Raw genomic sequence first — 14402 nt, 5'->3', positions numbered from 1 at the left:
GTGCTTAATATACATTTAGTGGATTGGATTGTACAGTGTCTAATATGCTGTGCTTCATTTGCACATTTCCATACCCATAACATTTCTATAACTTAAGCCTTATTGAAATGGATCTATAGAATCATTAATTCCAAAATTCCCTCCAATGATTCAGGTTGTAATCTAGCCATACCTACCCACTCTATTCATCTCTTGCCAGTGTACTCCCAGAGATTTCACATGTTGAATCCATTCAGTAAACTGAATGACTTTCTTGCTTCTGACATCTCCAGAAGGCCAGTGAAGCATTCTTTCAGTCCACATGTAAATCCCTACTCATACCAGATGGCCAGCTTGTCTTTTCTTCCTGACATTTAATTCTTCATTTCTTAGCCAGGTCTTTCCTCTATGGGAGATGTATCAATAGATGTATCCACGAAGTCCTCCTTCTTATTCTCAAAATCTCAAAAGTATCAGTACAACTAGGACTGTGCATATCCTTTCTTCCATTCTTCCTACTTCACTGATTCTTTTCCATTTCCTGACCTATGTCCTCACTGATACACTGTGCGCTATTTTTACCAAGTAGTATTGATTTTTATTTAATATTGATAAGATGCCACAGGTTTTTTACATCCATCATTCTTTTTTCTAACAAGGTGGCGCAGTGGATAGAATATTGCATCTAGAGTCAGAATGACCTAATTTCAAATCTGTCCTCAGACATTTACAATCTATGGGACCCTAGGCAAGTAATTTAAGTTTTGCCTCAGTTTCTTCAACTGCAAAATGAGACCAATAACAGCACTTACCTCTCTAATTATTGTGAAAATCAAATAAGATATTATTGGTAAATCACTTAGCATAGCACTCAATTACACTCAATATAGGCCATCATAGAGCAGGTAATCTCTTAGGGAGATAAAACAATAATACATATAGCTCCAATACATAGTATATTATGTATTAAATATTAGAGATAAAATTCTTTATAAAGCCTGAGGTAGAAAGTCAGTGTGGAAAGCACTTTAGAGAAGTGCCTTTTGAAGGCCATTTGAAAAAAAACTTCAGGTATAGAGAATTACATTAACAAAGGGTACTGGGAAAATAAGAGTTTAGAGCAGTTTCCAGTATGGATTATAGGTCAATTTGCTCACAGTATATGAACAAAATAATATTAGACAAGGTAGAGGACCTTGGATTCCAGACTGAAGAGTTTGTTTTTGTTGTTCTCTAGTCATTTTCAGTCATATCCAATTCTTCATGGTTCCATTTGGAGTTTTCTTGGCAAAGACACTGGAGTGTTTGCCATTTCCTTCTCTAGCTCATTTAACAAATTAACTCACTGAGGCAAATAGGCTTCAGTGACTTGTTCAGGGTCACACAACTAGTTTCTGAAACCTGCATCATTCAGGTTTACTGGACAGATTATAGAGAACCACCAAAGATGTCCATCTTCATAAAGTTTTTGGAGAGATAAGTAGGTATGGGTCAGTAGTTACCAATGCCACTTTTTTTTTTTTTTATTAAAAAAAATTGTCTTAGGATATTTTCTCTTCTTTTGGATTATTCCCATATATAAGATACGAAAATTGATTCCATTCAATTAGTTATCTCTGACACAAATGTCCCTTTTCAGGAACTGATAGGATATATTTATAAACAGGACTCAGCCTAAATTTGCCTCTTGGAACTTCTACTTATTGCTCAGCAGAAAAAATCAATTCATTCTTCCATGTAATAGCCCTTAGAAAATTTAAGACAGTTTATCATGTCCTCTCTTCAGGCTAATGTACCCAAATCCTCCAACCAAATCACACATGGCATAAACATGATACCCTTTACTACCCTGCTTGAGAAACATTTCCTTCTATTTGTATTCTTGAAGATGGCTACCAATGCCCTTCATTGAGTGTAATGCCCAAAAATGATTACAATGCTCCAGAAATGCTCTGACACATAATGGATAAATTCAATTTCTCCTCCCTACTTTCTGGATTTCTATGTAGTCTTGGTTAGATCATTGATCTCTCTAGGCCTCTAAATCACCTTTTCTCTGGTTGTACCCTACTCCTGGAATATTTCCTCTTCTGTCTCTTGCTACTGACTTCTTTCAAGACCCAATTCAAATCCTACCTTCTACAGAAGGTCTTTCCTGAGGAGCCATCTCACTGCTAGTGCCTTCCCTATAAAATTCTCTCATTTATGCTACGTATACATTTGGTATATATGTTTCTATGGAGACCTCCATTTGGAATATGAACTCCTTAAGAACAGGGACAGATTTTTGCCTTTCTCTCTATCACCAGCCCTTAGCATGGTACCTGGCATAGTAAGTATGTAATAAATGCTTGTTGACTCAGTGACTATTAAAGTTTCCTCAAGTGAAAAATGATTGTAATAACACTGCTCTCCTTTTCAGCTCAGTCTGGGATTTTTGATTTTTTTTTTTTCCTCTGTGATGGGAGAAAGCTCTCATTCAAGACAAATTATTGGCTCTGGGAACTTGCTCATTGGAGTTAAGAATCTGTAGAAGAGAGGAAATTGTTCTGCACTCCTAGGAATCATGAAGAGACTGTTTGCCAATTAGAAGTAAATGAAAGATCTCCCTGGAAAGAAAGAACCATGTTCTTCCACACCTTTGGAGTTTTCACAGTCTGGGCATACTGCTGTGCTGGAAGTTATATGGGATATAATAGAGAGCTCCCAAGAAAGCCATTATAGCCAGGGATCTCAGGCAGATATACAGAATTTAAGCTGACTTTGAGCACTCAGATAATATGAAATGACACCAGTGGTTGATTCAATGCAGTATGCAATTTAAACATATGAATGATAGATAAGAACTCTCTCCTTTGGCTGGCTCTGATCTATGCTGAATCTCCATTTTGTCCAATTTTCCCTATCTCAGGGCTTTTTAAACTTTTCCCACTCATTACCCCTTTTCGCCTGAGAAATTTTTATGTGATCTTAGACATATAAGTATATAAAATAGGCATTTTCAAACATCTATGGATAATAAATCATATTTTTTGTAATTCTTACATTCAGTTTTGAGACTTCATATGGTATTTTAAACTAGTGTAAGAAACTGGGCTCTAGAAGAGGTGATTGGCCTTGAACCTGGCAAGAACCTGATTAAGTTGGACTAAAATTAACCTTAGAATTTAATCATACCAAGAGGAGTCTATTTATGTGCTAATTGTAGTTTAGACTGTGCAAAGATTATAAATTTGAATGGGAAAAAATAAAAGGAAAAGAAATGACATCCCAGCCTAGAGGCATGACATTGATGGAGTATTGAGGCTTTACTTCTAGCCAACCTGTCACTTGAGTGAAACCAGAGAAAGATACAAACAATGTGGACCTCTTCCCTCTTTCACTACCACCCATTCACATGCAAAAACCTCTTCCTCTTTCAAAAAGCATCTGCTTTGTGATTCTGAAGCAAAATTCACAGCTTTCAGTCCAAGAATGCTGTTAGCTGGCTGATTCTTTCTGGTCTGCAATTCTCATCTCCCAAGAACTCTTCTTTCTCCAGAGAAGTGCCCCCACCTTGAATGCATTCTTCAAAAGGATTGGGAAGCCTTTTCTCGCGGATAAAACTGATTTCTTAAGAAGAGATCCCGGAAGCGGAAGGAGCCCTTACCAAAGCATTTAGAAAATTTAGGGAAAGGAAATAAGTCTTTTTAGGTCCTGCAATTTGTGGGGTAGTATTCATCCTTGGGGCTGTGACCTCCAGGTAACTTACTCTTCTCCAAGATGCAATACAGAGAAGAAGATCAGAGTGTGGAGGATGAAGATGATGACATTTTCAGTGAAGGTAAAGAGACTCTCAGAAGTTTTCCCTCCTATTTATGAGCACACTTAGGAAATGTTTTGATATGGAGTGGAAAGCTATTGCCAAGCTGAGCAATCTACCAGCAGTAGTAGCATACCAATAAGGAAAAGGACTTGCTAAATTTATTAGAAATTAGAATTGATGGAAGATGGGTATTTCTAATGAATGACATGGATAGGGACATCTACTCAGGAGCTGAATAGCAAGGGACTAGAGATTTAGAAAACAAAATTTAAAATAATTTGCCAGAGAACGTCTCTGTTGACTAATAGCACTAATTCTCTATCTTCCCCTTCATTTTACTTTTTTCTTCATTTATCTTCTAGTCAGGGACACACTTAGCAGCCTATTCATAATAGGTGCTCAATATTTACTGAAGGAATGCACCAGGGTAACCAAGTAGACATATTGTTCTTTTCAGAACATACTTAAGCTTTTTGGTAAACAACATGACTATGGCAACTATTGTCATTATTTACATTTTATTCTCTTACTTTTCTTTTTCAATCTAAATACTCATAAGTTTCATTACAGCATTATAAACAGTAATGTCTAACACTTAGAAGTTATGTTATAGAGAGACAATAGTGATCAGTCCTCAAAATTTGGAAAACCTGGGTTCTAGGTAGACTCATATATACTGGACAAGTCACTTAATCTATGTATTCTTTAGGTACATGTTCTCTCATAAGGTAATGATAAAATAACATTTACATGGTGCTTTAAGTTTCACAATGCACTATACATGGTTTTTCATGTACTTCTTGCAAAGGTCCTTGATATAGGTGATATTATTATCCCCATTTTACAGATGAGGAAACACATATTAAGTGTGCTGAGTCAGGATTCAAACTTGGATCTTTTTTATTCAAGGCCCAACATTCTAGTTACTGTTCCACTTAGCAATTTAACTCTGGAAGATATTGGGCAGTGAGTGCTTATCTGTAACGGAAAAGGGTGTTTCTTAACAATGTCTATACCAGTGAAATCACAGGTATTTTTCACCTCACAACCACTTGCCCATCCATCAGCTCAAAAAAAAAAAAAAAAAAAAAAAAAAATCCACACCCAAAAAACAAATAAAAACAAATTTGGCAATGCAGATAGAGATGTTTTCTTATCTAATTGTTGAAAGGATATTTGAAGAACCAAGAGGTTGATGTGACAGTTTATGGTTAAGTGCCAACTCATGATCACTTCCCCAAACTCTACCCACAAGTTGGCAATGGCAGCGTGACTCTGAACCTTAGTTAATAAGGCTGTAAGGGACCTGAGTATAGAAGGTTTTTTCTTTTGGGGACTTAACCCTAATTTTTGATAGTTCATTTACACTTTGCATTTGCTGTTGTACTCAAGACCTGTTAGAGAACTGAAAATATTTTATAAATAACAATATTTCTATGACATCTACAGTGGTAAGTTACAGTTCTCTTACTTTCCTTTATGAGTCATAGATGTTCATTTAATTGCACTTTTGAATATATACATTTGTGGATATATGTGAAAAGTTTTGATTTCTTGATATTTCAGCAATAACTATCCTCTATAAAATGCAAAGTGACTGAGTGGGGCTGCTACTAAATAAAAGATGCTCTCTCAACTAATCTGGTTGTTTGTTGAACTGGTAACCATAGAAGTGAACAAAAATGTACATTTAAATTCAGTTCAACATTAAATGCCTGCTATGGATGAAAAAAGGATTCAAAGATTTTGAAGCTATCCCAGTGAAATGCTAACCTAAATTTGGATTTTTCCTGAATATGTCTTCATGTAAGAAATCAGATGCAATTCCATATATCGTACTTTTAAAAATCATTCAGTCCAGAAAATATTTAGAGCTAATTTATTGCAGCCTGACATCTGATTCTATCCTTTTATATTGATTGGGAGATCTTTTGGTCTGTAAGATTTTCTCTCCCTCTCATGCTACCACCATGTTGAGGAGGGGGACAAAAAAGTGGCAGAGGGCAGGGAAGGGTGTGTGAAACCAGCCATGTAACAAATGTGTATAGTCAAGGAAAACAAATCCCCATTATTGGCCTTGTCCAAAAAAAAAAAAAATGTGTCTCAATCTGCTCCCCAAATCTAACAGTTCTCTGTCATACTTCCTTCTCTGTCTTCTGGAAACATGGTTAATCTTTGTGTTGCTTAGAGTTCTTAAGGCTTTGAAAATGGTTTGTTTGTTTGTTTGTTTTTTAAACAGTGTTTACAAATACTCACTTCACTTTACATCACTTCACACTAGTTTTCCCAGGTTTCATTGAAATTGTCCAATCAGGTTAGTTTTTTAAACTGAGTTTTCACTCCCATTCCTAAAGCTATTTATCCTAGTTTTTGTAATGGTAACTTCTAGGTTAATTGTTAGTTTGTTTTTCTTATTGTTGCTGTTGTTAGAGAGAGTGGTTTGTGGGTTTTTGTTTTGTTTTGTTTTGTTTTTTTAATTTGGGATTAAACCTAGGTAGAATAGTTTGAGAATGACTAAAACATACCTCTCTAAAAGTTTTTCTTGGGAGCTCCTCTAGATATTTCCAAATAGCCAGCCTACCTTTCTTTCCCCAAACTGACAAATCCTTGTTCATCTACTAAGCTAAAGGGTTCACCACCTGTAAACAGTTTTAATTTTGGCTTCTCAATTTAGTTAAAAGTGGCTCCACCCCAGATGGGTGGAAGATTAGGGTGAGGTTGGGCTGGGCAAATGAATAGAAAACCCATGCCTTGGGGTTCTTCAACCTCGGCTACACTTTAAGCACTTCAAAGTACTTTCTGGTGCCTTATCTTATTTGTAAGATTTGCCTCTGCAAGTTACAAACCAAATTTCAAGTAAATTTTAACTGGATTGCTGGGTTTGTCAGTTTATGTGGAAATAGATAATTTAAGTATGCTTTGCTATATAGTTAATATATACAGATATAAAATTTCAAATCATACACATTTGAAAGAATTTCTTTTAAATTTAAATATTTAATTTTAATTCAAATTTAAAAAAATTAAATTTCTCAAATTATGTCCATTTCTCTTAGGGTGACCTTAGAGTCACAAATTACTTTAGATGATCTTAAGGCTTCAGTTTGCTCTTTGGTAAAATGCAGGAGTTGGACTAATGACTTAGAAGAATTATTATTTTTTTTTTTAAATTCTGAACTTGTGTTTATTTTCTTTTATAAATATTCAAGAGAATAACACCAGACAGAACATTTCCTGAGAACATAAAACTTTAAATGGAAGATATTAAAAGGCATTATCTAAATGTTTCACATATGGGCAAGGCATTATAAAACTAACTCTGTTCACTTAAAAAAATATATGAAAATCTGGTGGCTTGCAGGAAAAAATTTTCTGGTGAAAAAGTTGAAACTTATAGACTACATGGAATGTATTTTAGGAAACATATTTTAGGAATGTATTTTGAGAAACACATTCCTAAAATATCAAACATAAAATGTACAATAAATTTATGAAGAACTCATTTATCCTTACTTTCATGTATTGGAGTAGACCTGAGTTCAAATGTGGAATCACATACCAGCTATGTGATCCTGGGTAGCTTAACCTCTTGTATGTTTCAGTAAATTGTAAAATCAGGATAATAATGATAAGGTCCAACAAGTCATGATGAAGTTAAAGCAAGTCATGAAGGTGGGGAGTTGTCCAGAATGAAATCACAAACCATTTTTAGTTCAAGGTGCAAAGTTTTATTAACAGGGAAAGTTCCTAATGACCTCACATTTAACAAGGGAAAGGTGGAGCCTTTTATGAGAAAGGATCCTAAACAAGGTATGCTAACTATGGTAATTGGGTGTCTTAGTAAATCTACTAAATGGTCCAGATTATCCTGTTTATCCAAGAGAGTTTTAGGAGTTAACATCTGCCATAACCTCCAGACTGTATGAGGTTGGCAAATACTCCTTTGTTCTCAGTGTCCTTCTTTCTCGAAGAGGACCAAAATGACACTTGAGTTACAATGTGTCTGATAGTGGCTAATCAGACCAATATGAGATAACCATTGGTATCAGTGCTGAATATCTGTGTCTGTATAAGACCCTACTGGATCATTGAGGCTCACTCAGATCCTGGGACATGCTCTTTTGCTGGAGTCCCTTCACCCCATCAGTAATAGTACCTACTCCCAAAGTTGTGAGGATCCAATGAAATAGTATTTGTAAAGAGCCTAGCATATAACAGGTGCTCAATAAATGCTTCTTTTTTTTTTCCTTCCTTCCTTCTTAGGCAACATTCTTTCCATCTCTAGATTCATGAACTTATAATTTGCTGGATGAAGTGAAGCATACCTGCATACTAGAATTAATGCTTTGCTCTAATTCCCATCCTTGCTTCATCTGATCATAGTAGAAATAGACAGCTTATGGTAGTATGAGGTACTTCCCCTATAAAGAAAGGGATTGCCCAAGATTTTGTTACCAGGGCAACCAGTGTTTTCCAGTGATATACATTTTAAAATGTATTTTCCCAATACAGGAACATAAACTCATTTGACTTAATGCAATTACAGACCTGAGTAGGTACCACAAGATCTGAAAATGAAAAATAGAATGAGTGTGGTGGGGGGGAAGGGATAAGATGCCCTTAAATAAATTTCTTTAACTGTCTTTTGTATATTTTGTTTTTCGCATCTGATGTTTTTTTCTGTGGTTTGAGAGAGTTTTAAGCTTCATAGAACCATGAAACATTGGTCTAAATCTGTTCACACTTCCAAAGTGAGGTTGACAGAGCTATCAAAAATAAAAAGAGCAAAAATGAGCCACCTCACTGAATTTACATAGACACAAACAGAGCCTGGTTTTAATTCCCAAAGAACATCAGCTATCTACGTGTCACCTAGAAAACATTTTCTCTCAGGTAGTTAAGCTTTATTTTTTGGTTCAGCGATTGATTTGATAATCAGCATTTTGAAAAACACAATAATTAGAATCAGAGACTCCTTTTCCATTGTTGCTTCCAACTTATCAAATTAAAGGTCTTTCATCTTCTCTGTCACTGTGTGGTTTTGCTAGCTAGTATGATGCATAGAAGTTATTCGGATGGGTAATAATAATAATAAGTCACCATTATGGTCATAATGATGACTGGAAAAAGAAAGATACACATAGGAGTGGCCTTTGGCCAATCATCAAGAATAAAGCAGGGTTCATTAGAACCAGATTCACGTGGGTTAAAGAAGCCATTTGCCAGGTGGGGGAATCAGTCACTATTAGCCTGTTGGCACCTATAAAATAGGGCTTGCCTTCTTTCCTTAGATGCCGTCAAATACTCATTCTCTACTAGCTTCAGTGCTACACAAAAATAGAATCATAAAACACTATCATTAGGTAATTAAGGATGCAGAGTATTTCTCAGCCTCTTTTATTCTCTGGATACTCAAAATAGCCAGTTTGCTTACCATGAGCCTTTACAATATAACTTTTAGAAAGTCACCAAGGTAAAGAAAAAGTTCCAGTTCTAACTTGGAATGGGACCAAAAGCTAGCATCCAGCATTGGGGTGTGAAAGATTTCCTCTATTTGACCACTTCTTCTCAGGAAAGCTTGTTTCATTTCAGAGCAGAAAAGGAAAGAGAAATAGAACTGGTCATAACCAATATGATTCCAGAGCACAAAAGAAAAAGCCCTTTTAATAGATAGCATCTACTCACTATTTTAAAAATCTTTTTAAGAGATTGTCTATTTTTACATCAAATACATTTATCAATGTTTATTTCTCTGCTCCCCATCCCAGAGAGGCATCTTTTATAACAAAGATTTTTTTTAAAAAGAGGGATAAAGCCATTTCAACAAATTAATGGTAGCAAGACACTCTACTCACTTAAAAAAAAAAAAAAAAGTCCTTATCTATTTCTCAAGTCATTGTAGTGTTATCATTTCCCTCCATTCCGTAGAAAAGGGAAGTAGAGTTCCAAAGGGTAAGTGACTTGCACAATGCTTAAATAAGAAATAGGAAGAGGCAGTAGAACTTTTGCCCCTTTTCTGCCTTAGCCAGCTCACCGAGCCTTCTCTGCTACACTGGGTAACCACTGAGAAAGAGCTTGGCATAACAATAGCAAGATCCACCAGCATTATTTTAAACCCTGGGGTATACAAAGAATAATAAAACATAATTTCTACCTTCCAAGCTCATATAATTAAGTAATAACTTGGTATCTCATTTTGGGTTACAAAACATACTTCTTAAAATTAACTTAATTATCTTTATTTTTACATATCTTTCATTTCCCAATATCACTTCAGCAGAGTCATCGTTGATAACAAAAATGAAAAAAGGAAAAAAAAATCAGTGGAGTAAAATTGGCTTACTCATTAATTCATTGTTTGAATTAATACATGATTTTACCTTTACATTGTTTCTTTTCTTACATTTTCTTACATTTCAGTGATAATTTGCTTAACCATTCTCCAACTGATGGGCATCTGCTTTGTTTTTGTTTCTTTGCTACAACTAAAAAGTGCTGTTGTCAATATTTTAGTGTGTATTGGACATTGTATCTTTGAACTCCTTGGGAAATCACACTTTTACAGGAAGTTTTTCTTGATTCATAATCTTCTACCTTAAGTGCCTTCCCTTTGTTGATTATTTTTAATTCATCCTGTATGGAACTTCTGTGTACAAAGAGGTTTGCATGTTGTCTCCTCCACTAGAGCATTGACTGCCTTTTTTGCCTTCCTCTATATCCCCAAAACTGCATATGGCATGAATGTTTATTGATTGCTTGTCATAGGATCAAAATTCTAGAACTAGAATTTTGTTCATTTTGTCCATTCTCTTCACTTTGCTAATTAGGAAAACAAAATGCTGAGTGATATTATGATTTGCCCAAGTTCATACAGTGAATAGCAAATCTAGGATTCAAAGTCAAGTCTTTGGAATTCAAAACTAGTCTATTTCCGCTGACCCATAAGTATAACTGGAATCTCTTGGTCAAAAGAAAGGGAACAGGTTAATGAGTTTTTTAATTAATTCCAAATTGTTCCCTAGAATGGTTGGATCATTCACAGTTCCAAGAATGTATTTATGCTTTTCACAGTCCTTACTATATTATTCACACTTGACACACAAAGTACACAACTATAAAAGGGTAAGTAACTGTACACATAATTTTTAATACTTTATTAATTCCTTTCTTTCTTTCTTTCTTTCTTTCTTTCTTTCTTTCTTTCTTTCTTTCTTTCTTTCTTTCTTTCTTTCTTTCTTTCTTTCTTTCTTTCTTTCTTTCTTTCTTTCTTTCTTTCTTTCTTTCTTTCTTTCTTTCTTTCTTTCTTTCTTTCTTTCTTTCTTTCTTTCTTTCTTTCTTTCTTTCTTTCTTTCTTTCTTTCTTTCTTTCTTTCTTTCTTTCTTTCTTTCTTTCTTTCTTTCTTTCTTTCTTTCTTTCTTTCTTTCTTTCTTTCTTTCTTTCTTTCTTTCTTTCTTTCTTTCTTTCTTTCTTTCTTTCTTTCTACAATCATATAACATGATCTATTGAACCATGCTCCAATCTGTGTGTAGGGGATTAGACCTGTGACTTTCATTGGAGCATGAAACTCCTGAGTGAGGCTAATGTATATTCACACCTGTGCAATTTTACATCTTAGTTGCTTAGAGCTAGGCTTCTTAAACTTTTTCTACTTACAACCCCCTTTTCCTTTTCCCTAAGAAATTTTTACACAACCCTAGATATATAGACATATGAAATAGGTATATAAATCAAACATTTACTGATAATAAATCATAAAGAAACTTATTTTAAAACAATTCTTTGGCATATATGTAATTTTACCATTTATTAAAGATGAAAGCAAATTTTCATTTTGATGAGATGGATGTGCTTATTTTTACATAAAGAATTAAATCTTAAAGGAATATTTTTTCTTTTTTTTTTTAAATAGTATTTTATTTTTTCAAATACAGGCAAAGATAATTTTCAACATTCACCTTTGCTGAACCTTGCATTCCAAAATTGTCTTGTCTCTCTCCTCCCTTCCCCAAGACAGCAAAGAATCTGATATAGGTTAAACATGTGCAATTCTTCCAAACATATTTCCATATTCCTCAGGCTGCACAACAAAAATCAGATTAAAAGGGGAAAAACCATGAGAAAGAAAAAAAAAAAAAAAACAAGCAAACAAACAACAATAACTAAAGATGAAAATACTATGCTTTGAACCATATTCAGTCTCCATAGTTCTCTCTCTGGATGTAGATGGCACTTTCTATCACAAGTCTGTTAGAATTGCCTTGAATTGCCTCATTGTTGAAAATGATTAGAGAAATATTTGATATCTTATACTGTTGCCAAATTTTTCATAACCCCCACGTTCAATTACACAATTGAATATGGGATTGCAGCCCACAGTTTAAGAAGCTTTGGCTTGGATGCTGAGAGGTTAAGTGAGCAGTCCAGCATCACATAGGCTGTATATGTCTAGCTCTTTATCCATCAGATCATGCTGCTACTAGTTCTGTGTTACTACAAAAAGTGCTGCTATAAATATTTTTTGCATATATGGAACCCTTTCCCTCTGTTCTTGCTTCCTTGGGGTATATGCTATCAATAGGTCAAGGACATTATTAATTTTTTAAAATATAATTCCAAATTAATTTATGGAACAGTTCTAAGTTCCACCAACAAAGCCTATTTTACCAGAAGTCTACCAGCATTTGCAATTGTTGTCTTTTGTCAACTCTCCTACTTAAGCTGCTTTATTTTATTATTAATGATTTTATCAAATGAGTTAACATGTATAAAACACTCCATAAAGCAAAAAGGGATTTATAAGTGCTAGCTATTATCATTGGCAGCACTTCTGTATAATTGATAACATATATATATATATATATATATATATATATATATATATATATATATATATATATATATATATATATTGTTTAAGTTTGCAATATGCAAACAATTCTATAAAATGGAGTAGTCAACTGTGGTTTTGCCAAGTTAAAACACCTCTACTTAAAGAAAGCGCTCCAAAATTTTAAAAAATGAACAAATGTAAAGAGTAAGGAGGCATATAAAACAAATAATAAAACAAAACAGTATAGTACATTGCATATAGCAAGTATTTAATAAGTGTTAACAAATGAAATCTAGAACTTGTCTAATAAGTAATACCTTTGTATTGAAAACATTATAGTAAGGAATGAAAAAAAGATCCTTAGCTTTTTGTTCAGTGACATCTAGTATTTCTCAAGTGATGGGCTTGAAATAGGAAAAGCATTTGAAGGCTGCAGAAAAAGCAATTCTTTCTTTTTCATTTGCCAAGCTGAAGATTCTGTTTTATAGAATAGTGTATGTAGCAAATATGAAGAAGTAGTCAAAGGATGTGAACTGGAAATTTCAAAAGAATAAATATATCAATTATGTGAAAATGTTGCAAATGACTTCTGAACATGAATCTTGGTTAGATGTCATTTTCTCAATAAGTCCATTGCATAGGATTGGAACATAAATAAAATTTGACAGAATTATTCATGCTCTTTTGACCACTGCCTTAGCTTATCGAAAGGCAGCCTCTTTCTAGCTACCCAGAGATCTCTAGGAAGCTTCAATTAGTGCCAAAGGGAGTGTGTCATTTAAAGGGCATGAACTAAAATAGTAGATGACATCAATGCTGCCCAGTCTGTTCGCTCCATTGATTTATGGTGAGCTCTATGTCACTTAGGCCTTTGGTAACCTCAGAGTTACTATTTAGAAAGAACAGGAAGTTAAATATTGTTTGCGTATTAAAAAGACTTTGGAATTCTCATACTTTTATAGCCTGTGGAGGCTGAATGCTACATGAATAATAATTAATTAAAAGCATATTTTATTTAGGATATTTTATTCTGTAGGATTCAATTATGAATTGAATTAATCATGAAGACTTTTACCATTTTATTCACTAGAAAAAAAATGAAAATAACCTAATAATTTATTTTGGTAACTTGTAGATTTCTCTCTCTCTCTCTCTCTCTCTCTCTCTCTCTCTCTCTCTCTCTCACACACACACACACACACACACACACACACACACACACACACACACACACACATCACTGGTACAGTGAGGAAAATGTTGAACTTGTTAAACTAACCTTTTTTTTTTTTTTTTAAAGACCTCTGATCTACCCTACTAAATATGCATGATATTTCATGTTAGCATGCCTAGCAAGTGTCAACTTGTTGAGCATCTTGGTTATTTTGGGACAACACAATTTGCCAAAGCATTTATAATTAGCTAAAACTAGAGCAAGTTATTTGTTTGGCTTTTTGCCTCAAAGTGTTCCTGAGTGAGATATAAAAGAGAAGAAAGATGTTCATTAAACCAAACTGACTGAGACAGTCCCTGAATGCAATATGGAAAAGAATAGACTAAAGAACAAATTAAAGTTGAATGACTGGAGGTAGGAGGGAAGATTAAAAGATACCAGGAATTCAGATTGTATTAGAGGCATATTGAACATAAAGCTGAAAAACTGAAATATGGCATCAAGGAAAAAAGCCCATTTGTCTGGACAATAAATAATAAGAGAGATTTGGCAATAATCTAGTTACCTGGGAAATAGTGAATTACTCCAACGAGAGATTTCTAAGTAAAGAATAG

General features: G+C 34.2%; 1 protein-coding gene across 4 annotated transcripts in view; it reads left to right on the top strand.

Moving 5' to 3' along the window:
* The window catches only part of RIPOR2 (RHO family interacting cell polarization regulator 2), a 235859-nt gene that overhangs the window by 113589 nt on the left and 107868 nt on the right, over positions 1 to 14402 (top strand). Inside the window, exon 1 of one of the 4 annotated variants that reach the window (XM_074272885.1) lies at positions 3445 to 3802. The exons of the other annotated variants lie outside the window; for them this stretch is intronic. Coding sequence (XP_074128986.1) covers positions 3742 to 3802 — 61 coding nt within the window. The 5' untranslated portion in view covers positions 3445 to 3741. Of the gene's footprint in view, positions 1 to 3444; positions 3803 to 14402 lie in introns of those variants that run through there. 4 annotated transcript variants of the gene reach the window in all.

The sequence above is a fragment of the Sminthopsis crassicaudata genome, chromosome 1 (assembly GCF_048593235.1).
Source record: "Sminthopsis crassicaudata isolate SCR6 chromosome 1, ASM4859323v1, whole genome shotgun sequence".
Lineage (NCBI taxonomy): Eukaryota > Metazoa > Chordata > Mammalia > Dasyuromorphia > Dasyuridae > Sminthopsis > Sminthopsis crassicaudata.
The sequence above is the reverse complement of the archived record's forward strand: the minus strand, read 5'-3'. Positions and strand labels throughout refer to the sequence as shown.